This window comes from Lissotriton vulgaris, chromosome 7 (assembly GCF_964263255.1).
Source record: "Lissotriton vulgaris chromosome 7, aLisVul1.2, whole genome shotgun sequence".
Lineage (NCBI taxonomy): Eukaryota > Metazoa > Chordata > Amphibia > Caudata > Salamandridae > Lissotriton > Lissotriton vulgaris.
Window position 1 is genome coordinate 1,537,415,836 of NC_141695.1, and position 23,840 is coordinate 1,537,439,675.

At 43.8% G+C, this 23,840-nt stretch overlaps 1 protein-coding gene across 1 annotated transcript in view; it reads right to left on the reverse strand.

Annotated features, from left to right (window-relative positions):
- Positions 1 to 9,234: 9,234 nt before the first annotated feature.
- The window catches only part of LOC147705952 (BPI fold-containing family B member 2-like), a 126,068-nt gene continuing 111,462 nt past the window's right edge, over positions 9,235 to 23,840 (reverse strand). The window contains exons 14-16 of the mRNA XM_086932419.1: positions 19,983 to 20,046; positions 17,657 to 17,733; positions 9,235 to 9,590 (exon numbers count right to left, since the gene is read on the reverse strand). Coding sequence (XP_086788545.1) covers positions 9,549 to 9,590; positions 17,657 to 17,733; positions 19,983 to 20,046 — 183 coding nt within the window. The 3' untranslated portion in view covers positions 9,235 to 9,548. The remainder of the gene's footprint in view (positions 9,591 to 17,656; positions 17,734 to 19,982; positions 20,047 to 23,840) is intronic.

Consider the following 23,840-nt stretch of genomic DNA (forward strand, 5'->3'; position numbering starts at 1 on the left):
GCGTGACCCCTCCCTCTCCGCCCTGCATCGGACTGCATCGGACTGCTTCTGCACTGCTTCTGCACCCGTGGATGGCCGGCGGAGTGCACGAGAACGGGAGAGACCGGCGGCATCGGGAACAGTTTCTAAACCACGACAAAGAGGTGGTGCAGTGGGAGGAACGACCTGAGACAGCGAATTGAGGGAGACGCTGCAAGTGGAGTAAGAGGAGCCCGGCACTCACCAGGTACCGCACTGGGCATTGGGCACTGGGTTAGACATAACTCCCAGCAGAAGGAAGCAGCGAAAAGCAGAAGCGCAAAGCGCAAAGCGCAAAGCCCAAATAAAGCAACAGAAGCGACAGCAACAGGCACTGCCCTTTCCGCCTGGTATCAGGGAGCAGTACTGCTCCGAGGACTCCCTTTGGGGCGCATAGAGGCGTTTTGGCAGTCTGCCTGTGTGAGGGCCTGGTGACAGCGAAGCCCAGGCTGCTGCGGTTGGCTCGGCTGGGAAGGCCTAAGCGCAGAGGACACAAGGAGTAAACATTGGGACTAAAATCGCCCAAGGTAACAGGGCGAACCTACAAGCGTGAGCGCGGCTGCCGGCTGCCGGCAGAGCGGCCGCAAAGAAAGAGCCCAGGGGGTCTGACAGGCAGACTAGGTCGGACTGATCTGATCTGCGGCCCCTTTGCGCGCTCCGCTCAACCCTAAACGCAGCCAGCTCACTTCCAGCCTAACCACGGACAGAAGACTAGCGAGTCTTCCAACATCGCCACTAACGACATGAGGTCAGGCAAGACCAGGGGGTCTCTGGTAGCCAAACCAAAGCCTACAGCAAAAACGAACGAAAAACAGGGAAACGGGAAGGGGCATAAGAAAAAGAAAAGGAAAATGAGCGCTAACTCGACTACCAGCACGGTGCTGAATCTCTCCGCATCAGATCAGGCACTGGAACTGAGCTATAATACAACAGAGCAAGCATCGGCCTTGATACCAGAGACCGCAGCAAGCACATCTCAAACCGCCAAAAAACTCCATCAACCCAAAATATTCACAAAGTTTGAATTCCTAAAGGACGCGGGTGCAGCAATATTCTCGAGCAACAGGCACCTGTCCGGTCTGCAATCACCACTGCTTCCGGCTGTCTTGGGACCAGCATGCCCTTCGCCACCACTGCTTGCACCCGAAGGCTCACTGACACAAGGTGGCCCTCCATCGGATCCTGCACAGGGCAGCACCGCGGGGCACGGGAGCGCTAGCACTCCTCTGGAGACCTTAAGCGAAAGGAGGAAGTCTTCTAACTTCGCCGCCTACAACCAGAAGACTCCGTGCGTATACCCAGCTGATTTGGTCCTTTGCAGCCAGGAAAACACATTATCATCCCCACTAGATGACCCCAAAGCCAACCAGAATGAGAAACTCATTTCAGCCCAAATACCCGCTGACGAACTAGACAGCTGTCCCACTGAAAAGGCTCCTGGGACAGGTCTACAGGCATCAGCATCGGTTCTAGCAAAAGAAACCGCACCATGTTCGGAGCTGGACTTGCAACTGAAGAGCCTTACCCATAGCACACCCATCAAGCCTTATCTAACAGCTGAGCGCGCTCTATCAATCACAGACCAGGATACCCAAAATTCAGCAAAAAGAGCCTATGGTGGGGAGGCTGTAAGTTCTCACGACGAAACCAATAGCAAAGCCGAAGCAAGAGCACTAGCGTCCAATCTCAACATACAAGAACGGGAAGATAGGCTAGCCACTTATACACCTGATCCCAAAGGGACTCATGCCCCTGATCTACCTTCGGCAGCTAAAAATCCAAACATGCCTGGCAATGACTTTAAAGAGAATGAGCGGAGAAAGGAACAAAACATCGGAACGTGGAATTCACTGCTAAATACAATCCAATTAGCAGTAGATACCCTGCAATACCAATCAGAGAAAATGGAGCTCCAACTCAATCTTCTCAATACACTGGCAGTTTTTACAGCTGGCATCGACGACAAGCTAGGCAACCTAAACAACCTGATTCTGAGAGCACAAACAAACACCTACCTGAGCTGCAATTGCAATTGCAGCCAGGCATTAGACAAAGTAGCCTCACTGCCCTCAATGCTAACTGACCTAATAGGGGATATAAAGTCCCTACACAGAGGAAATGCAACTAAAGAAATGGGCACCACTAACCCTGAAGCAGGAGACATCAGAAGTGAAGCATCCAGGATCGCAGCAGAGCTAACCACCCACTCCGTACCCTCAAACGAAGAGACAACCCTAACGGGACAGGAGCCCTTGCAAAAACTCAACGCCAAACAGCGTCGTCAACAAAAAAGAAAAGGGCGCAAGCAAAAAACTGAAACATCTACGTCTAAATATTTTCCCATCTTCTACGACACAAAGGAGAGATCTTGGGATAACGCAAACAATGCCAACCCAACAGACAGCGAATACCACTCGCCCATAGGCACAAATCAGCAGCAGCACCAAACAAACAGTAGCCAGCCGAAACAAGAAGGGCAAGGGTCCCAAGGACCACGGGCAAGAGACCAGTCGGAACAAACAGCCGGAGGAAGAGAGGTGGCAGTAAAGATCAACCACCTCACTCCACCAAACTGTGCCAAGAACAAGACAGCAAGGGTCTCTGAGGAGCAAGCGGGAGTCTCAACACAGCAAAGCAATGAGTCTCCTCACCAAATGGAAAGGGGAACATCAAAATTAACTGCCAATCAAGATTTGTCATCAACAAATGTTAACAACCACCCTCACAGGCTAAATGTTGAGGTGGGGGATAGGAACGGAAAACTTGGACCATCGCCAAGCCAAATCCACGGAGCCTACGCCACAGATACATCGGACTTCATCAATCACTCTGCTTCTAAACAAATTGAGCGGTCCCAAGCAAAACGGCCATCGGAAACACGAATTATAACAAAGCAAACAACTTCACTCAAAGTATCAACCATCACTGCCGACATGCCAGGGGAAGGTTCAACCTCCGCACCTCGCGAAATTCACACAGGCCATGCATCATTAGCTCAAGCTCATCATACACAATACAAGGAGGGAGGAAGTACCAAACAAACAACAGAGATGTTGATCCTCTTTCCAGAATATAAGTCACAAGGGCAACATGACACGCTCAACCGTGGTAACATCCTGAAACTAATGGGACATATTCCCAGCCTGGAGGGGATAAGTACCAAGGACTTAATCTCGGTTGAATTCTTGCCTGCCGCCAATCCAAATAGCCCGGAGGGGACCAAGACCACTTGGTCCTCCAATAATGTTGCAGATTCCATTGCAGCGGAAGCAGAGCAATTTAAGACCTGGGGCATCAAGCCAGAACCCATACTAAAACCAGCCTACCCGTCACCCTTCCAGAAGAGGACAAGCTCAAAACTGGAGGCAAGACAGGCAAACACCCTTAGCGTCCTTAAAGGCGCCTTGGGAAGCTCGCCCAAGAAAAGAGAGATGACACACTGGCAGCGTCCGGAAGACAGGCCGAGGGCGTTAATGGGCTCTGAACTAGAACTCACATCAAGCGGGAGAAGCCCAGTTCAAAGGCACCATCAGATCCGCACCCCTATCATGACTAAGCCCCTGAGAGGAAGTCCGCCAACTAAAAATACACGTAGCCCTCGGGGATGGACAGAAGCGAGCACAGGGGGGGCGCTACATCAAAACCGAGCACTAACAAGAGAAACTCTCTCTCGAACGATCTTCATACGCCCTGAGGAGGCCTGATGCCATCAACAAATGAGAGATGGAATAAAGGGCAGTGCACCATCCATAGGCATCTGCTCTTGGAATATAAACGGCCTAACCTCAAAAATGGATGACCCAGATTTCCAAAAGTACATCTCTCTATTTGATATAGTAATGCTGCAGGAAACCTGGCTCACATCCACCCAACACATCACAGGCTTCACTGGCTTTTCAACAGCAGCAGTTAGAACCAATAGATTTGGCCACCAGTCAGGAGGCCTGGCTACATACATATCAAACACAACAATATCGTCGGCAGTCCTCATGAACTCGTCCACATCCTCAACTTTAACAGTAAAAATAAAACTGAAGCTCGGTAACACAGAAGAAGAGATATGCCTTGTCAATGCATACGTCCACCCCAAACACAGGGGTAAAGACTCCAACACAATTTCCAATCAACTCACGGAGTATACCTCCCAGATGGAAAAGCCACTCATTCTCCTGTCAGGGGACTTCAACCAAAATCTCCTTGGTTCATCAGTAGAGGAAGAGGTTCTGGCTCTGAATAAAATTTACACCATTCCATCACAAAGCTCCCCGCAAAACAGGAGAAAGCACCAACATAATCCCTTTCTCAAAGACTTAGAACACTTAAATCTCCGGGCACTAAATGGCAGATTCGTGACAGATTGTCCTCCAATAGAAACATTCTACTCACATACAGTCAGCTCCATCTTGGACTATACATTTGCCAGTCTAGCACTCTTCCCCTACATCTTGGAATTTAGAATGGGGGACAAGGGAGAAAGTGACCATCGTCCCCAGGAATGCCACCTGACAATAAAGCTGCCTATTACAATTAGGCCAGACAAAACGCTAGGGGCGATCTACACCATCAACCGAAAAAGGATCAAATGCACACCATCTAACCTAACAACTCTGGCCGACACTGCCCTCCAACGATACAATATACACAAACCAATTGCGGCTGGGCATATCCCACACTGGGAGCAATATACAAGATCTTTGCTAAACGAACTGGCAACCAAGACCCCGGCAAAAACTAACTTGCACAATGTGAGCAGTAAAACAAACTCAAAAAAAGGACCAAGAATGGAATTAAGGCAACATAAAAGGCTAGTAAATTCGACCTTACGAATGCTCAGATCAGCCCCTGACAACACTCAGCTTCGGGCATTGTTGAAGAAACAAAGAACTGAGCTCAAAAGCATTAAATGGAACATAAAGAAAGATGTTGAAAATGAGACATGGGCAAAATTACTACATGACAGCAAAAGTAGCAACAGCGCACGCTTCTGGCAATCAGCAAACATGATCCTACGACCACAGCATAAAGAACTAGGCTCACATATTCTGGAAGAGTCATGGATTACTTACCTCTCTAGCCACTTTAATGACCAGCCGGAATACGCAGGAGCGCAAATAACGAACAACACAGAGCCTAACTCCTCAACGTTCGTACTGAAGGCTTTGACCAAGAGAGAGCAAAGCCCACCCAAAAACATCTTGGATACAACAGCCGACCAGCAAATAGCAATCATAAAAAAACAGATTCGCAAGGGCAGGAAGGAAGGCGCTCCGGGTCCAAACGGCATTCCGCCAGCCCTATTCAAGGAAAAAATCACAGAATGGGCTACCAATATGCAACCACTATTTGCGGAAGTAAGACTCTTAAACAAAATCCCAGAATCTTGGAGAGGGTCGACGATTGTCCCCATATTCAAAAAAGGCGACAAAACGGACCCTAATAACTACCGACTAGTAGCCCTCCTCGATAACGAGGCAAAATACTTTGCGGGAACTCTCTTAGAGGAAATTGCGCAATGGGCAGATACAAATCAGATAATACCATTGAACCAGACCGGTTTCCGGAAAAACACTGGAACAGCTACCAATATTCTGGCCATCTCTCTAATGATCGATGCAGCAAAAACAAAAAAACTGCCGCTGCACATGTGCTACATCGACTTCAGTGCAGCGTTTGATAACATCGAGAGAGGCAGACTCTGGGGGAAACTGACACAATGGGGAATACCGCAGCCGATTCTAAGCATGCTGAAGCTCCTACACTCTGACACCTGGGTGCAGGTGAAGCTAGGAGGCGGCACACACCTGTCATCCAAAGTTCATACCACCAAAGGCCTGAAGCAAGGGTGCGTGCTTGCCCCAATATTATTCAATCTGTTTATGGCAGATCTATCAGACACACTCAACATTTGCAACTCCGACTCCCCGAGGCTGGGGGGGAAAACTTTGAGTAACCTGCTGTATGCAGACGACGTTGTGCTACTTAGCCATACCTACATCGGCCTCCAGCAGCTTCTGATCCAAATGCACAGCTATGCCACGGAAAACAAGCTTAAAATAAATCTGAGCAAGACACGCACCATGTCGATCAACACCAAGAAGAAGTCTCAGAAGACATGAGCATTAGGAGGTCAAAAAATAGAGTCGGCATTTGTTTATAAATACCTTGGAGTTCTCTTCGACAGAGACGGCACCTTTGCACAACAAAAGCAGGAAGCAAAAAGGAGAGGGGCGTGCATCGCTGTCACACTAAAAAACATAGCCAATCAGCTGATGGGGCCAATTCTAACCCCCTATCTGAGAGTTATCCAGGCCAAGCTACTCCCCTCTATCTGCTATGGCAGCGAGGCGCTGCGTGGGAGAGACTCCAAGAACCTGGACACAATCCAGACAAAAGCCTACAGAACAATGTTTTCCCTTCCGTCCTACACTTCGCCGGCCCAACTTAGGCTGGAATTTGGATTGCAAAAACAAGCCCTTGCCAGACAGGGAGCATACATCAATTGCTGCCACAAACTCCGCTCGGCCCCCACCAACACTCTAAGCTCGCTGCTATGGCAAGACATCCAAAACAGGGATAAATCTCAGGCAAGATCCTACCTGAAGACTGCTCTGGTGGCCACTAATCTAACTGCGATTTGGGACATGCAACTCGGGCACAACTCATTCAAAAAACTAGTCTGGAAAACCGTTAAAACACTATCCTTACTAGAGGACAAGGCCACATTCGCTAAAAGAAACCATGCCTGGATGTCATTAAACTCTTATAAAACGCTGATACCACAACCCTACTTCAGCCAGGGTTATCCCAAGACAATAAAACTGAAGTTCTTGAAACACAGACTAGGGGTTCTGCCCAGCGGAGAGTATCTTCCACCATGGCTCAGGAGAAACGGCCACGAAGTCTGTCCTTTTTGCAAAACAGACAAGGGCGATATACTTCATCTGACCTGCCTTTGCGAAGAGCTACGGCCAGCCCGTCAACAGCTCTTAAAGGCCCAGCTCAAGCAGCTAGGAACTTGCACAAGAAGGCAAGCGGTTCTCGCCTGCCTGAACCCTTCGAACACGCAACTGAATTGCAGATACGTTAAGTTCCTTGCAATGATCGAGCAAAAATTGTCATAGATAACATGTAGGCGGCCTACAGGACTCACAGGAATACGCTGCCCCGCCTTAAAGACAACTGCTCCTTGCTAATCAGACTGGGTTTTTCTGTGTACGCTTTTTAACGACGAGAATAATGCACAAATCTTAATGATTTTTTAATGTATATATTATTTTACTTTTTTCTTATGTTACCGATTGTAATACGTTTTGCACTGGTTTTAATTAACTATGCATAATAAACTTACTTACTTACTTACTTACTTACTGTAATTCAGTGTTACCCATCTATATCTCTCCTACGTACAGACTTAGCTATGACGTAGCAGCATGTGGTATTCACTGTTGCTATGTCATAAAGGAATTCTAGGTGTCCTTGGCTGGGCTCTCCAACAGTCAGTCAAACCAGCCGAGGAAACAGAGCAGAGTATAGGTTCAGGAGAACAGAAGGTCAGCCATTTTTTTTACATTTTGGATACCAAAGAGAAGTCATTTATATATGACTCATCCATGGCTCCTCTACCCCTGCGTAGTAGCTGAAAGCTAGGGCAGATGAATTTGGGGTCTATACATAGCACACAATTACAGATGGGTAAAAAGTGTATTACTGGGATGTTTTTCACCTCTGGGTTCTGAGTGCCCTTGTTTATTTGATGTCACTCAGAACCTTAGGTGAAAAACATGATCATTATTCACTGGTGCATTTATCTAATTCTTTATATTGTCAGCAAGTTGAAACCATGCCACTTATACACGATGGCCTGGCTTTGAAGGACTATTGAGTGGAAGAAAAAAATAGTTCTCGTGAACCAGCCTTTCTTCTCCAATAATTACCAACAAGCATTTTAGAATTTTAAATTGTTTTCTGATGTCCGTTTAGGTTTTGAAATGTATTGTGGCATCACTAGATGGCCCTTCGAATTAAAAAATTAAACATGTTTTTGTGTCACATTTAAACTTGTAATCTTTTGTTAATTGACAATTTTCTAGAAACAGCCTTAAAGATTTCATGAATTTCCCTTTCAAAATGGGAAAGGAGTACTCCGGCATAACGTGACAGGATCCTTATAACTAAAACACTCTGCTGAGCTTAAGTCCATTTCCCTGCTAATCTCTTCTGTCAGAAAACAGGGTTGAAATGACAATCTAGAAACTTATTTACAAGCCCCTTGCACTGCCGAAGCGCCACTTTTAGTATGGGAAAAAGTGACCAACCAGCGGCACAAAGGCCTTATAAATAAGCCCCCTAGGGCCTAATTTACGAGGTTTTGGCGTAGGACAGCACTGCAAAGAATCTTTTTGCCCTGCATCAAAAGAAAATGGCAGGTATGCGCCGTATCTATGAGCTATTCCTGTCCTTTTCTCCTGTGCTGACACACAATGGGCTGCCATACACCAACGCAAGCACCCTTGCACCATGGGGCAAGGGTGTCTGCGTTGCTGGGGTGATTGTTTCTGTGTAGTAAGGGACACCTTCCTGCACAAAAACAATGTAGGGGTGATTGTTTTTGTGTAGTAAAGGACACATTTTTGCACAGAAACTATTACAAGAGATGTTTTCCTCTTTCTATGTGTGCTGCAGATTGCAGCACACATAGAAAGAGGAAAAAACGAGGAGAAATTATGAAATTTCCCCTCGTTGCGCCTCCCTAACACCACCCCTGGGGTGCCGGCAGAATCTGATGCATGCCCAGGTTTACGATTCCTCGTAAATCTGGAAATGCTTTACATTCCATGGGTGTTGCGTGGGAACAACCACACAGCACCCATGGAACTCTCTTTTTATGCAGTGTTCTGCCTGAAAGGGGCACATGTTTACAAGGCCATGCAGAGCAATGTAAAGTAGCTTTGCATGGCCTGTGGCACATTGCGCCACCGGAGCGTCAAAAAAGTGACACTGCAGCTGCTTACTTCTTCCTACCTTGTGACGTAGTTAGTGGTTAGGTCGATGTACTTGCTACACAATTATTGTCGTTGAAGTTAACAAATGGGGTACATTGGCAAAATAAATGTGCGAGGTCAAACAAAGCAGACATGTGCCCACTTCACTGAGCATGAAGAGTCTGAAATAATCAACATTAAAAAAGTTCATAAACATACCAAGACGTGGACTGAATACAAGCAGGGTCATTTAATAACAGAGTGAAACTGATTTACATTCTAAGCAGGTGATTCACAGAAATGTGATACCAGTCACTTAAAGAGACATTCAGAACCAGTCCTTCCATGCTCCATTCCCTGGCTCCAAAGAATCATTGCGGCAGTAATTGCGGCACGTTCAATATGATATGTAAATTGTATGAATTAAAGGCAGCTGTAAATTCCTTCATATGTCACCACTGCATCTCAAATCTCGCTTTCAGGTAAATCATGACTGAAGCTAACCACGAAGTTTATATGTCTTGACCTGTGGGAAAGCCTTCGCCCAGTTTATTCATAGTACTGCAGATCACAGGACACGACTGCATACTCCTGCAGGAAGGAGAAACAACAACGCTGATTACATGTGCACTCGCATAAGACCACAGGGTGGCAGTGCATACCCAGTTAACATTGTATTTTACACTTGGGGGAAAAGTATGCTTCCCTATAGCTACAGAGAAAATGTGACACATTTGGAAAGCAATTCCTATTTATGTATTTATGCATTTTTTTGTAGTGCACGCTTGGACCAAAGACATGAGAGAGCTTTACAAGAGACCGGGAAGTAAGTAAGTTCTGGTTAACAAGCATCATAAAACAACCTATTAGCACCAGGAAAATAAGGAACAAAGGGTCATATAGGTACTTAGAAACCATTTGTGATTTCCTAATAGTAAAGTTTTGCGAGTCACTATTAGGAAATAGCAAACAGCTATGCACAACAGTGTGTTTTACACTGTTTCCGATGCCCAATGGGTCGCAAGCGACCTACCTCATCAATATTCATGAGGCAGGTCGCAATTAAGGATCCTTTGGGAATAGCCAGCACTCACAGGGATGGTGCCTGCTGTGATCAGCAGGCCACCATGTCTCTGACTGCCTTTTTAAATAGAGCAGCTTTTTATTTTGAAATTCAGCCTGTTTCCTTAAAAGAAAATGGGATGCATTTGAAAAAGAAAAATGAAAAGCTTCCTTTTATTTTTTTAAGAGCAGTTAGTGATCAATGCCTGCTCTTGAAAAATGTTTAGAGCCCACATTCACAACGGGGAAGAGGTCCCTTAGGGACCCACTTGCAGTCTGTGAATGGGTTACCCCGTCCTTCACAGAGTCAGTAAAACATGAATGTTTTGTGACCGCATAACAGTTCAAAAGCATGTATACACGCCCCTGCGACTCATCATAAGGCAGGGACGCCCTTGGCACACCCCTTCCTAGTAGCGATTTGCAAACCCAATGTGCCATTTGGTAATAGCTTACCTCATTGCATAATAGGGCTTTGTACATTTAAAAATGTTTTTTTCAGGTCGCTAACAGCTAGATACTGCAAATCAGGCTGTTTGCATGCTGAAAAAAGCTTTGTACATCTGGCCCAAACAGTTATACCAGTTGGTACGTTACAGGATACGCTAGTAGTTAGCTAACCTTCATAGTAAATCTACAGTAGTTTACCACTAGCGGAGAAAGAACAAACATTTCGTAACAGGAACAACAGTTTAAGCCAACATAGGAGATGCAAGCACCTATCGCCACTGTAACCAGGCACTCTCTCAAATAGGCAGCTCCTCCACTATGGCGGAGGAATGTCGCCCCCTGCCAGCACCTTCAAAAACATGAAAAATAAAGCAATAATGTTGTATCTTGAACCTCCTGTACTTCCTTACCTTTCCTCTATCTAGTATTCTCCTATAGAATGTTGGCCTGTTGCCTAGCAGCTCTGTCATATTGTTCCATGACTCAAACTGGTGCGGAGCTGTTGGAGTTGGATGTCCCCTCCCTAGCTCTCCTGTCTGCTGTGTAGCCTGCTTGAATTAAACTTGATCTCCAGAACCTACTGCGTCTACTGAGTCACTTACTACAGATAATAATAAAACCTGTTTTATTATAGTTTATTTTTCTTCAGTGTGCCAAATCTTGGGGGCGGGCTTGGGGGTTGACAGGCTCTGAGGGGGCGTGGTATGTGCACTGCCTTCACTGCGCATGATGATTTGGCTGCCGTCTCAGGCCGGCCACACCGTCATGCACAGTCAAGCTCTCTCTCCAACCACGGATGCATTGCTGGCAGGAGAGAGCAGTCACAGGCTCCCAATCTGTTTGGGAGTGCAAATTTTCAGCGCTCAGGCCGATCCTGAAGCTGCTCTCATGCATGAGAGCAGATTCAGGATTTGCAGCAGGGCAGTCTGGGAGCCTGTGCCTGCCTGCAGCGGAGCCAGGAAAGCACAGCACTGGAGGGTGGCAGGTAAGCAGGTTAGTTCTTTTTTTTTCTCGGTCACACCCATCATGCCTCGCCTCTTTACCTTGACACAAGCCGCTCCTGATGTTGAATTCCCTTCTAAATGTGAAAAGACGAGATTGTGCAAATGGGGATGAATGGGAAATCAAAGGCCCTGTTGCATAATCAGAGAAAGATTGTGCCATGCAGCATTCTTGTTTGAAAGTTGATTGTTTGAGCATGATGGACAATCCCTTAATGATGACAAAGTCCAGAAAGCCCTGCATCTTGATAGCACATGTTGATACAGTGTAAACTGAAATATAAACTCATTGTTAGACGTAAACCTGGAGTTGGCCAGTCATAATGGCATAATGATTGAACATGGAACTTTCAGATTAACTATTTGCTTTTAATCAATGAAATATCTGCAAGTACATGCTGCATTTGCAAGTTTTTGCCTTTCTTGGTTATTGCAGGCCAGATGTACATAAAAGTCAGTTTTCAAATTCCTAACTGCGAATTTTTGCGTTTTGCCATTAGGAAATTGCAAACACCTATATACAAATGTGTCTCAGACACATTTTGCAATTCCCAGTGGGTCGCAAATAGACCTACCTCATTAACCCCTCCCATGCTCATGACGAGCTCAGCTCGTCATGAGCCACGGTTGCCGTGTGCTCATGATGAGCTGAGCTTGTCATAACGGCTCCAAACGCTCACACGCGGGGATAATTCTTCCGCTGTGCTGAGTGTTCTAAGGAAACGGGTGTGGCCGTGACGAGCTCAGGTCGTCATGAGCACATGGCCACCGTGGCTCATGATACGCTAAGCTCGTCACGAGCACCGGGGCGCTGTGCACGCCCCCCCCCCCACCCCAGCACAGTGGGGGAATTACCCCCGTGGGCAAGGGGTTAATATTCATGAGGTAGGTCTCTTTCGGCGACCGTTGGTAATGGCCTGCACTCACGGGGATGGGGGCCTGCTGGGGTCAACAGACCAACATGTCTGCAATTGATTTTGTTAAAAAAGCTATTTCTTTTTTCTAATGCAGCCCCCTTTTTCTTAAAGGAAAATGGGATGCATTTCAAAAATAAACATGAAAAGCTACCTTTTTCATTTTTTAAGAGTTGGTAGTGGTCCGTGAGGCCAATGCATGCTCTTAAGAAATGTTGGTGCCCACATTAACAAAGGGGAATGCTATCCTTGTGGAACACTTCCCATTTGCGAATGGGTTGCCACCAACTTGGAATTGGTGGTAACTGCCAATGTTTTGCAAAACATTCCTACATACGTGTGCAACTTGCCATTAGGAAGGGACGCCCTTAATACACCCCTTCATAGTAGTGAAACGCAATTTGCGATTTGGTAATGGGTTATCGAATTGCTAATAGAGTTTGGTAAATCAGAAAATGCATTTTTCTGGTCACAAATGGACAGATTCTGTGAAATGGACTGTTTGCGAGCAGAAAAAAGGTTTGAACATCGGGCTCTGCGTTCCTTCTCTGATTCATTCATTTGCAGTTTGCTTAACTTTACTGGTGCGCCAAGGTTCCAAAAGCTGAATTGTTTCCTTCATAGACCTGAATATCTAGTGGGTTTGTGTATTCTTAAGTTTTTCACTAGCCAAGATCTTTTGATTTCACTGAAATGATATGTATAATATACTTACTTGGAGGGGTTCTCTAACTGCCCTCTTTACCCATTGGTGTGTTATTGCATCATTCACATTTACCTCCCATCCACTACTGCATACAGCATTAGGAAGTGAGTTAGTGCACTCAGAGAAAGGCTAAATTCTCTGTGAGTGTCTCACAACGAACACTACCACACACAAAGTGCTTCCATTAAGAGCTAGAGCTAGAAATTACTGTGGCAATGTGTGCTTTTGCAAAAAAAAAAATTTTTTGTTTCAGTTTTCTTTATTTGTTAGATAGATGAGGGTCCATCAATAATGTTTTGCAAAAACCATGACAGAATACAAAATCATGACAAACTAAAAGGCTAGCGACCAATGCCAGACCAATACGCTTTGCCAATGCTTGTTTTTCATGATTAGGAACTGAGGCGAAGAGTCACTAAGCTTCTTACAGTGCAGGACTGGAGTGAAAACCAGTCGTTATTAGTTGCGCAAATGGTAAACAAATTGATTGTGCCACATATAGTAAGCGTTGGTACCAATAATGACACTGCATATGATTTGCACCAAGCTGTTTTTCCATGAGATTTGTACTTAGGGTAGAATCTCCAGTCATTTTCTTAATGCAAGGTTAATGGTCCCAGAATTATGTGGAACTTCTCATAAATTCAACCCTTTTTGTGCAGTCATATCACAATAACATGCTTGTTTAATTAGGCATAAGAATTTCATGCAAAGGCATATCACAATTTTCCTGTTACTTCCTCATTGCATAGATAAAATTGGTTTGGTGCTATGTGAAGAAAAGCAATTTGGAGCTGTGCTCATGTCAACTTTTGTCACAAAATGGTCTTTGTGCCCAACAGTTGCCATTTGCGGTATATTGGGATGCTTTTGCTGCGAAGCTTCAGCTAGTATCGCAGAATTGCTTGCACAAATATATTTTACATTGGGGCACAAATATTATTGAAAGGTGCTTGTGTTATTGTTGCTTTTACCTTAATTTACCAATTGAATCATAGAGCTCTGCAAGATGGCCCACAGCCCCACCTATGTGCTAGATCACTGAACTAATCACATTCTCTTTCAAATGCTTGAGTGCATTTTTCTAGCCCCATTCGATGAGTAATACTCTCGTGGGAGGAGCTGTCACCATTATGTCTGTTTTCTCTAGATTCACATATAATTGTTGCCATTTTTCACAAGCATTGGCATAGGCAATAGGTCTCGCTTATGGGTATTTAGTTATGCAGCAGAATGTCCTTGGTGCAACAACACCAACTGTTGCATGGCTAAACACTTATAAGGTTCCAAATGCAAGACCTATTAGCTAGGCCAATGCTTGTTTTTCATGTATTAGGTCCCGGTCAATAGTTTAACCTGCGGTCTGGGGTAGTCTATGGATCTGAAACCCCTACTGTGGTTATCCATGAAAGCGTAAGAATTAAGAAAATTTGATATTAACATATTAATAAACTGTTTCTTAAGGAATTAAAATGTGTAATAGTTTGATTAAAGTTTGTTCTGTAATTTTGCCTTATATTTTGAGTTGCAAATCATCGAAATTGCTAAGGCTGGGGTTCCGCTCCTCCCATTAATGACTCAGCCGCCGTTCCGGGATTCTAGTAATGATTATACGGGCCCACAGAAGTCAAAGGTTTAAGAAACACTGGGGCATATTACCAAGCAATAGCGATAATTATCCCTATTGCTTGGTTAGAGACAATAATTTATCGCTGACCTGCGGCGATTTTTATCTCAGATAAACCTTGGTATTACCAAGGTTCATCGCAAATGCGATAAAAATCGTCCGCAATGCATAAATATCGCTGAAAAGTCAGCGATATTCATACATTACTGAGCTAATGCTCTTAGCCATGTTATCCACCTACCATTGGATAACAAGGCTAAGAACTGCTCAGGGGCAGGTGACATCTTTTGGAGATATTCGTGCTTAGTGAATACTCCTGCCACAAATGTTGGTTTAATACATTCACCCTTTATCTTTAACTTCAAACTCTCATTTGGGGGCATATGATCATGAATAGCGTTAAAATTATCGCCGCTTTAGCGCAAGAAAATGCTGCTAAAGCGGCGATTATGGGCTTGATAATATGCCCTTGAGAATTCCAATAGAAGCCCATGTTCACACCTGAACATGGCCTTCTATGAATCTCTGAGCCAACTTCAGGGCAATATTGTGTATTCCAAGCAATTAATGTATTTCTGTATTTTATAGCTATCCCACCAGAATTGTTTTCTCCAGGTCTGTTGCGTTCCTAGATGGAATATCTATGAGATTTGGCATTTGCGGTTGTGGAAGGATGTGGGTCTTGGTCAAATTAGTCTAAATTTCATTGAGTTAAAATAACAGCCCTTTCTACCAAGCGTTTATACATTTATCATACATTTATTAATTTCAATAATAAGGGAATTATAGCGTTGGCTAGAGGGCAGGATGTGAGCAGCAGGTGGAACATTGACTAAATCAGAAACATTTGTATTGGCTCCATCTGTACATCGTAGGCGAGAATATTTAACTAAACTAATGTATATACAATTGTGGTAAAATACCTTTGAGGCTCCTACCTACGGTCTTTAAACTCTTCTGAAGTATCAAACTTTAGAGTTTTTTGAGTGCCTGCCATTGGGCTGTTTTGAGGAACAGTCTTAGTCTCTGCACCTTGGTAGACAGTTTTGCCTTTGGTGTGCCACCAGCAAGCCAGCTGCTGTATAAGTAGTGTTGAGGGGCATCCCACGTGACCTTGTATTTGGTCTCTTAAAATCTCAATACTAATGATGTCCTTCTCCCTCAGTTTTAGGACTATATTAATTATACGTAAAGTAGTCTTTGGCTCCACCCAGAGGAGTATTACTCACTCACCACATGCTGTTATTTGGTATCTGAAAAGTAATGTTAATTAATCATCGTACAGTATGCCACAGTCAACAATTTATCACATATATGAATTCTATACAGAAAGCAATACCTTTTTGCTACTCGTTCCTCAACAAAATCAAAAACAATATGGCAGGCTTTAATCCGATCCAGTATCTGTACATGCAATGCATTTAAACAGCATTTTTAACGTGTGTGTATTCTTGCGTTGACATGTTAAAGCCAGAACTATTGGTTTTGCGGGTGCTTTCTTTACAGTAGTTTTCTGTTTTTTAACCCCTTGCGTGCGGGGCGTATTCCCCGCCTGTACTGACTCCGCCTTGCGCGGGCGGAGTCATGACGGAACGGTTCCGTCATGAGCACAGCTCAACCGACGCTGATGACGGAACCGTTCTGTCATCAGCACGCAAGGGGTTAAACAGTGTTCATGAAAGACTTGTAAAGGAGAAATTTTATTAAAAAAGCAATCAAAGTTCTGGACCAAAAATATACGCTAGGGGCCTTATTACATATAAGGTGTATGGTCACCTTCAAATTGGTGCCCCAGGTGAAAACAGGGATAGTGTCTCCTATTACTGATAATTTGTTGCCCGCAAGGCAGACATACATTCTCAGCTGCATTAGTGAATGATGAAGTTTGAAGCAGCTAGTCCATCTTTCACTGTGCAGTCAGCTCCTGCCTCCATTTCAAAGAGGGAACTGAGCGCTCTATGCACCTGGGTGCAGTGAGTGACAGCACCCAGGGGTCTGTCCGGGGAAGTCCAGGTTATCCACTTTCATCCTACAGAGGACTACTCTCAGGAGGTGCACTGACTGAGAACCACCTTTTCATGGAACAAAGTGTGCCTGCTGATGGCCTCTTGTAATGATCTGCATTACGGGAGGGATGGCATCAGCGTTTGTGTATCACAGTACTGGACACAAAAAAGGGTGCACAGGCGCAGATTTACAAGCTCTTTCCCCACTTTTGCGCCACTTTTCCCATGTTAAAAGTGATGCAAAAGTGGTGCAAGGGGCTTGTTAATCTGCCGCTTAGTCTTTGGGACACTGCACGTAATATGACCTCAGGACTTTTAAAGGAGTAGCAGAAATTTGCATGGACACTTCACCAGGGACTTTCAGATATACTGCAAGGGCCACAATTGAGGAGGTTTCCCTGTCCATTATGTGCAAGTTTTACAGATAAGGCTCTATCGCAATTGGGGAGGGAGTAGCGAGAAAGACACTTAACATTTTATTGTTTATAAATTTAGCAAAGCAAATAAAATTGTGCTAATGCATGGTATAACAAGGAATAATATTTAATTGGAATTATTGCATGCAATTCAACCGTTGAAGAGCCAAAGAATGAAACAGTCAATTAATGCATTAATTATGGTCAGCACTTGATATATCCATGATGCAAAGTTTTTCTGCTGATGCTTACAAACCGTAGCTATTTGCAGGAAATGAGAATTATTTGAAAACATCTGGTAATGAAAGACAAAGCAAGATAAAGATTTGGATTTGGAGTGGTGGAGCGTGGTTTTGCCTGAAAGTGATCTGTGATAGTATGTGCACTTATGTGGAACAGTACTCTCTTTCTGAGCATGTTGTTCATTGAAAAACATTGTTTAATATAATACACTGTAATATCCATCATTTCTTACCTTCTGTATCTCTGCCACTGGGTTAATGAGATTCACATTGGGAAGTGAAGGCAGATCCATTCCCTTTTTCAGTTGCACTGAAAGGTTAGCAAGGCAGCATTAAATCAGTAAAGCTGATGTAGCTGAAGTGACTATTGCAGTTAGCATGAGATGGAAATGATACTTACATATAAAACTAATTTATCAAAGGAATTATTGTTTCATTTTTAAAAGGTACAACATTGTTATGGAAGATCTCACAAAATGTTTTATTTTTAAATATCATATTTTCACATTTAAAGTCCTAAGTTAGAAAACATATCCACATGGGCAAAGTAGACTTCATTTTTTACCAGTCAACCACATTTTGACATAGCAAAGAACATCTGGCTCCAAACCCCCTTGATATTTATTATTTAAACAAGACTGATGAATGCAGAAGGGATAGCATAGTGATAGCATCGTGAGACATTCAAAATTGCTCCTGCCCCCTGAGACTACACTATCCCCTAAGTAAGCCTGTTAGTTTTTGGAATGTGGAAGACATGTTGTTGGACAGAAAAGTTATTTTATAGTAAAGGACGTGTACCCATGCCCTGAGTGCCCAACTGTACTGTTGTATGGATCGCCAATACTGATTTTTGTTGACATAGGAAAACATGGATCAATCATACGTGCAAGACATAAGGCTTGTCTAATGGATTGTAATCTTGCTAAACCAGTTGGGATGCCCAAAGCACTACCCTCAAAGTAGTAGAAATATACTTCCTTCACCAGGAGTTAATCAGCATGAGCACTGTGATGGCAACATACTGTGTTGTGATCGGTAAGAATAAACATGTTCTGTTCACTCTGTCTTCAGCAAGCGGACCTGGGCTTCCCAAAATGGAAACCAAGTGTCCTCCATGTAATGTACAATTACAGGTATCCCTTCCTGCACAAAAACAATTCTGTCTGTAAGACAGGCACCATTTGAACATGGTGCAAGGATGCCTGCATCAGTGCTAGTCAGCATACAGTGCACCTGTGCTAGTCAGTAAAAGTACAGCACATGTAAAAATGTAAATTGATACTTGTATAGCGCACTACTCACCCGCAAGGGTCTCAAGGCGCTTGTATGAATACCGCTGTGGAACCCATCCTGGCTTTCCCTCTGAGACGTCCAATCTTGGGCACCCCCAAGGTGGAGGCCAGGCATCCTTAGCGTTGTGGGGGCCATTGTGGAGATTGAGCAAGCTATTGCCCAGAGTTGCAGAGTGGGTCTCCATGATTGGAATAGGTACAGAGGCAAGAATTATCAGGTCCGTGGAATTTTTGAGCCCAAGACCCGCCTAGGCGGGGAATTGAACCCTGGTCTCAGGCTAGACTATGCATCAGGGTCTACCGCTTTAATCATTGAGCCACACTTCTCCACATGTTAAACGATAGCGTGCACTTCTGCTCTACCCCTTTCACGAAAGATAACAAGTTCTCCTGCTATGTTCCGTTGCATCAAATATTAAAAATCTGCCCCTCTAACTTATTTTACTGTTAGAGAGAACCTCACGGTGAAGAACAATTATTGCAGAAATTAACACTTTCAGAATAAGGGCATGTAAACATTTAAAATAGGTTGTGAATGTGGTTAAATCTATTTCTTTTTCTTAATTCATTAGGGTGTAAATTGTGATAAAGCAAACTGCAAATATCCACCGGAGAGGCGGACTAGAAAAATCAGGTTATTCTGTGGTCAAACACAGGGAAACCACCCATATTTGGCAGCCTACATCAACCCAGCTGCCCATGACTATTCTGACATTATTTGATCAGCATGCATATACAATCTAACCACCGAGTACAGTGCCTGGTTAAACTGGTCTAATACGGTATTGGCAAATTCAGAATGAAGCTATAGTGACCTGCCCAGCCTGTCATGGACTTTCCAAGATTGGATGGGAGGAATGGCAATCTTGCAGCAAAAAGGGTCCACTGTGAGTACCTGTGATGACCCTGTCCACTTGTGATATAACTAGTACTGCAAATGAGGAACTCACTTTGAGAATCCCTTCTGCATGCTCTGGACAGAACAGAATCACCACTTATATTTAGGACACTGTGCAAATTATTGGTATTATTTTGACTTTTGAAAATGGATAATCCATCACAACTGGAACGGATAGTTTTCCAACTTTTTACAAGTATATTATATTATAATCCTCTTGAAATAAGGAAGGCGAGATGTCTGTCATGTTTGTGCTGGTGTAATCCATCCACCAAACTCTAAATCAAGCTCTAATTAACCTTCAATTAAAACACATATTTTGTCATTTACTAGACATTCAGCCACCAATATAAGAATGAGACTTACAATTGACATTAGCCATGAACACATGATCAAAGTATGAGGAAATGTATCCTTGGAGGTTAGAGGCCTAGAAAACAAAGGAAAGGAGTTAATTCAGCGTATCCTAGTTCACAAGCCTCACTTTTTTCACTAAAATTGTACCATGCCTGCTTCATAGGTGCTCCTGAGATACTCATAACTATGTTGTTGTAGAGTATACAATGCCAAAACAGATAAAACTTCAAGCGGTTCCTCAAAAACTGTAAACATTACAGGTTAGGCACTGAAGATTAAGCAGGTAAAGCATGTAACTAGATGCAATAATTCAGAGAGACATACATCATACACATTGTTTCAGCTTGAACTTTAGACAATTAAAAACATTGACATGGTATGAGGGCCGCACATTCCAGTTCTTATCTTTGGTCACTCTAAGTGACCAACTTTCATCTGAGAAAGGTGTATGTCACAATATCAAGGGGCCCGATTCACAGAACTAACTTAAGACAAAATCCTAAACTTACTACCCTTTTGGTATTCACAGAAGGCACTTACTCATTTTGGTATTCACAGAAGACACTTACTCATTTCGGTATTCACAGAAGTTAGGAGTCCTAACTTTAGGACTCCTAAATGCCTTCTGTGAATACCGAAAGTCCTAAAGTTAGGATTTTTCTCAGTTTAGTAGTAGTAAAGTTAGGACTCCTAACTTTAGGACTCCTAAATGCCTTTTGTGAATACCGAAAGTCTTACTCTTTGAAGAGTTCAGTTTCAGCAGTTTCCTGAATTTAAGCAAATTAGGGCACATACATAAGGTGATGGGAAGAGAGTTCCAGAGACGTGGGGCAACATAGGTAAAAGATTTGCTCCCAGTTCGTAGTTTGTTAACCGATGGACTACTAACAGAGCCTTCCCACCAGAATGCAGGGCTCTGCTAGGTCAATAAGGGACAAGTTTTTCCACCAGATACCTTAGCCCGCTGTCATTGATAGATTTATGGACCAGACCGCAGAATTTAAACTTGATTCTGTCACGGATAGGGAGCCAATGAAGACCTTTCAGTAACAGCATTGAAGGATGCCCTGGAAGGCAGATTCAGAGCCAACTGTGCTGCTGTATTCTGGACTACTTGCAACCCATTTTGCAGCATCTCATTTGCTGCACCCAAGAGTGCATCACAGTAGTCCAGACGACTGACTACTAAATCTTGGAGCAGGATCTTACGGACAGATAAAGGTAGAAGATAGAACACTCTACAAAGGAGCTTCAGCATGAAAAAGCATGTGCCTGAAACGACCGCCACCTGGACTTTCATGGATAATGAGAGGTCGGGGTAGCAAAATGCAAGGTTCTTGAATATTAAAGAGCCGCTCTCAATTTGCGACCCCAGTGGGAATGGTTGGCCCTCCCAGGGATGGTGGCCTGCTGGGCTCAGCAGACCACCATGTCTGGGATTGCTTTTAAATAAAGCAAGTTTTTTTTTAAATGCAGCCTGTTTTCCTTAAAGGAAAATGGGTTGCATTTTTTTCTTTTTTTTTTATGAAACATTTTTGTTTCATTTTTTAAGGGCAGGCAGTGGTCCACTGCCTGACTCCTAAAATATTTTTCCCTGCATTTGCAAATGGGAAGGGATCCTGGGGACCCCTTCACTTTTGAGAGTGCATTAACACCCTCTTCAAAACATTCATACATGGCTTTGGGCTCGCTATTAGGAAGGGAAAGCCCCTTCCTAATAGCAACTCACAATTCCTAAATAGTGATTCGCACATAAATTGTAACTTGCTATTTAGGAATTGTGCATAGCCCTGTGACATTTTGCATGCGCAAACGGGTCGCAAACCCATTTGCGCATGCAAAAGAGGGTAGTGCATCTGGCCCTAAATGCCTTATTTATTGCAAGCAGGCAGAAATGGCATGGACATAAGTAGAGTCATTAGTCAGCCCTTCTTATTCCTGTACTGAAGTCACACAAGTAGGTGCCATAGCCCTAAAAGATCTATATTACTACAGCTAGAACTTCATTCACCTTGTACTAAACCTCTTACTCCCCAGTTACATCATGTCTGTTTCACTACTCTCTCCTTAAATGGCCTTATAGTCCGAAGAGGCTCGTCATTAGTTAGAGTACATCTATCTTCTTTGCACTTCTTCCATGCAAATCCGTTATATTTCAAGTGTAGCCCATGCTCCTGTTAGTAAAGGAAACCGATGGATTAGAAGTGCAACTGTCCCTCTTTCACTGCCTGGTTAAATGAGATTTTCTGCATTACAGACTAAATAGGAATATCAATATAAAGTTTATATACAGACGCTTAAAGTGTGATATATTTGACACTACATTTGAGTGTGGTGAGTGGCCCATGATTAGCACAGCATATTACATTTTGCATTAATGGTATAAGCCATGGGGTTTTACCATAGCATTTAAATACAGTGAGGGCACCAGTTTATATCTGTGTAATGCCATTCAACGTTGGGATTACTCGAGTTAGATAGACCATGCTATTGTGATAATTAGAAATATGTAAATTAGTGAATGCACCTTTATTATTAAGATTTGTCTGGCTACCTGTATTTTAAATGGTGTGGTAATAATGGGTTTTCAATTAATATCAGCAAATCCTATTTTGGTCTGGGATACAGAGAGCTTCAGCTATCTCGCTCTCTCTTTCCTAGAGGTAATCTATCTACAGACAAACACAAAAGGTAATAATGACCAGCTCCCCTCTGCATTGGTTGCTGTGTGTTGTGGAAACAGTCCACATAAGGATTCTTTTAAAATGGTTGGAGATTGAAGCACCCATAAGCAGCAATGAATGGCATTTTGATATTATTTTTATGAAAATGACCTTTACAAATTTTTATTTTGGATCTGAATCAGTATGGTCCACGTAATTGTTATTTATTAGTAATGCTGCATTTGCTTGGTATGATGTGTGGATGAGTAAAACATGCTGATCCTCTGTTCCCTCTCAGTATGCAGGGTGAGAGACATGGCTGACCTCTCCTGAATTCACAGAGCATCAGAAGGACAATGTAAGATCCCAAAACTGCAATTGGTAAAAATCTTGTATCCTTCTATGCTCTGTCAGGGGGGCTTGACAAGTGTACAAACGTTATGTTAACAGAGCAACCGGGGCATCCTCAGACATTGATTTACCATTGACTCTGGGGGCAGTGGGGGATTCTCATGGGCACCCTCAATAACTCCTCTCTCTTTTCCCTCAGGGCCGCCTGTCCTGCACTCTCAGGAGTTAGCTCTGTATCGAGGGAGTCAGTATTCGTTAGATGTGTAGTACACTTAGGAGCGATTCACTGCCAGAGACACCATCTAACCCCCTGCGCAAAAGGAAAACTGTATTTGTGAGACTAGTGTGTAGAAGCTCTAAGGCGGTGAGAACAGTGTGCAAGAGATTTCTTTTGCTTATGTTTGCCGGAGATTTTTCAACTATGAAGAAGGATGACACAGATTAACTCCTCTGAGCAACAGATCCCTCAGCTACATAAATGTACTTTAGTTTCCTGGAGCTTCTAGTCATCTACCTGAACCTGCACTAATCCAACTCCACCCTGGCACAGTCCATGCACTCCAGCCACATCAGCTTCCTAGGCAAAGAACTCCTCCACACAGGGACCCATTTATCTTCTGAAAGCTGACCATCAGCAAGTTCCCTGCCCCACTTTAAGACGGCCCATGCAAGAAAAATCTTGCTGACCAGGGGGTACTTGCCAGCCCATGGGCCAATTGCAAGAGCAGATTCACATTAATTAAGTTTGGGTTCAGTCTGAGCCTGGCCTAGGTGTCGGTAGACATGCCTCTGTTATTTCTATGATCTTCCACTTTAGGTTTCTCTATAGCACCAGTTCCATAAGGTTTAGTCA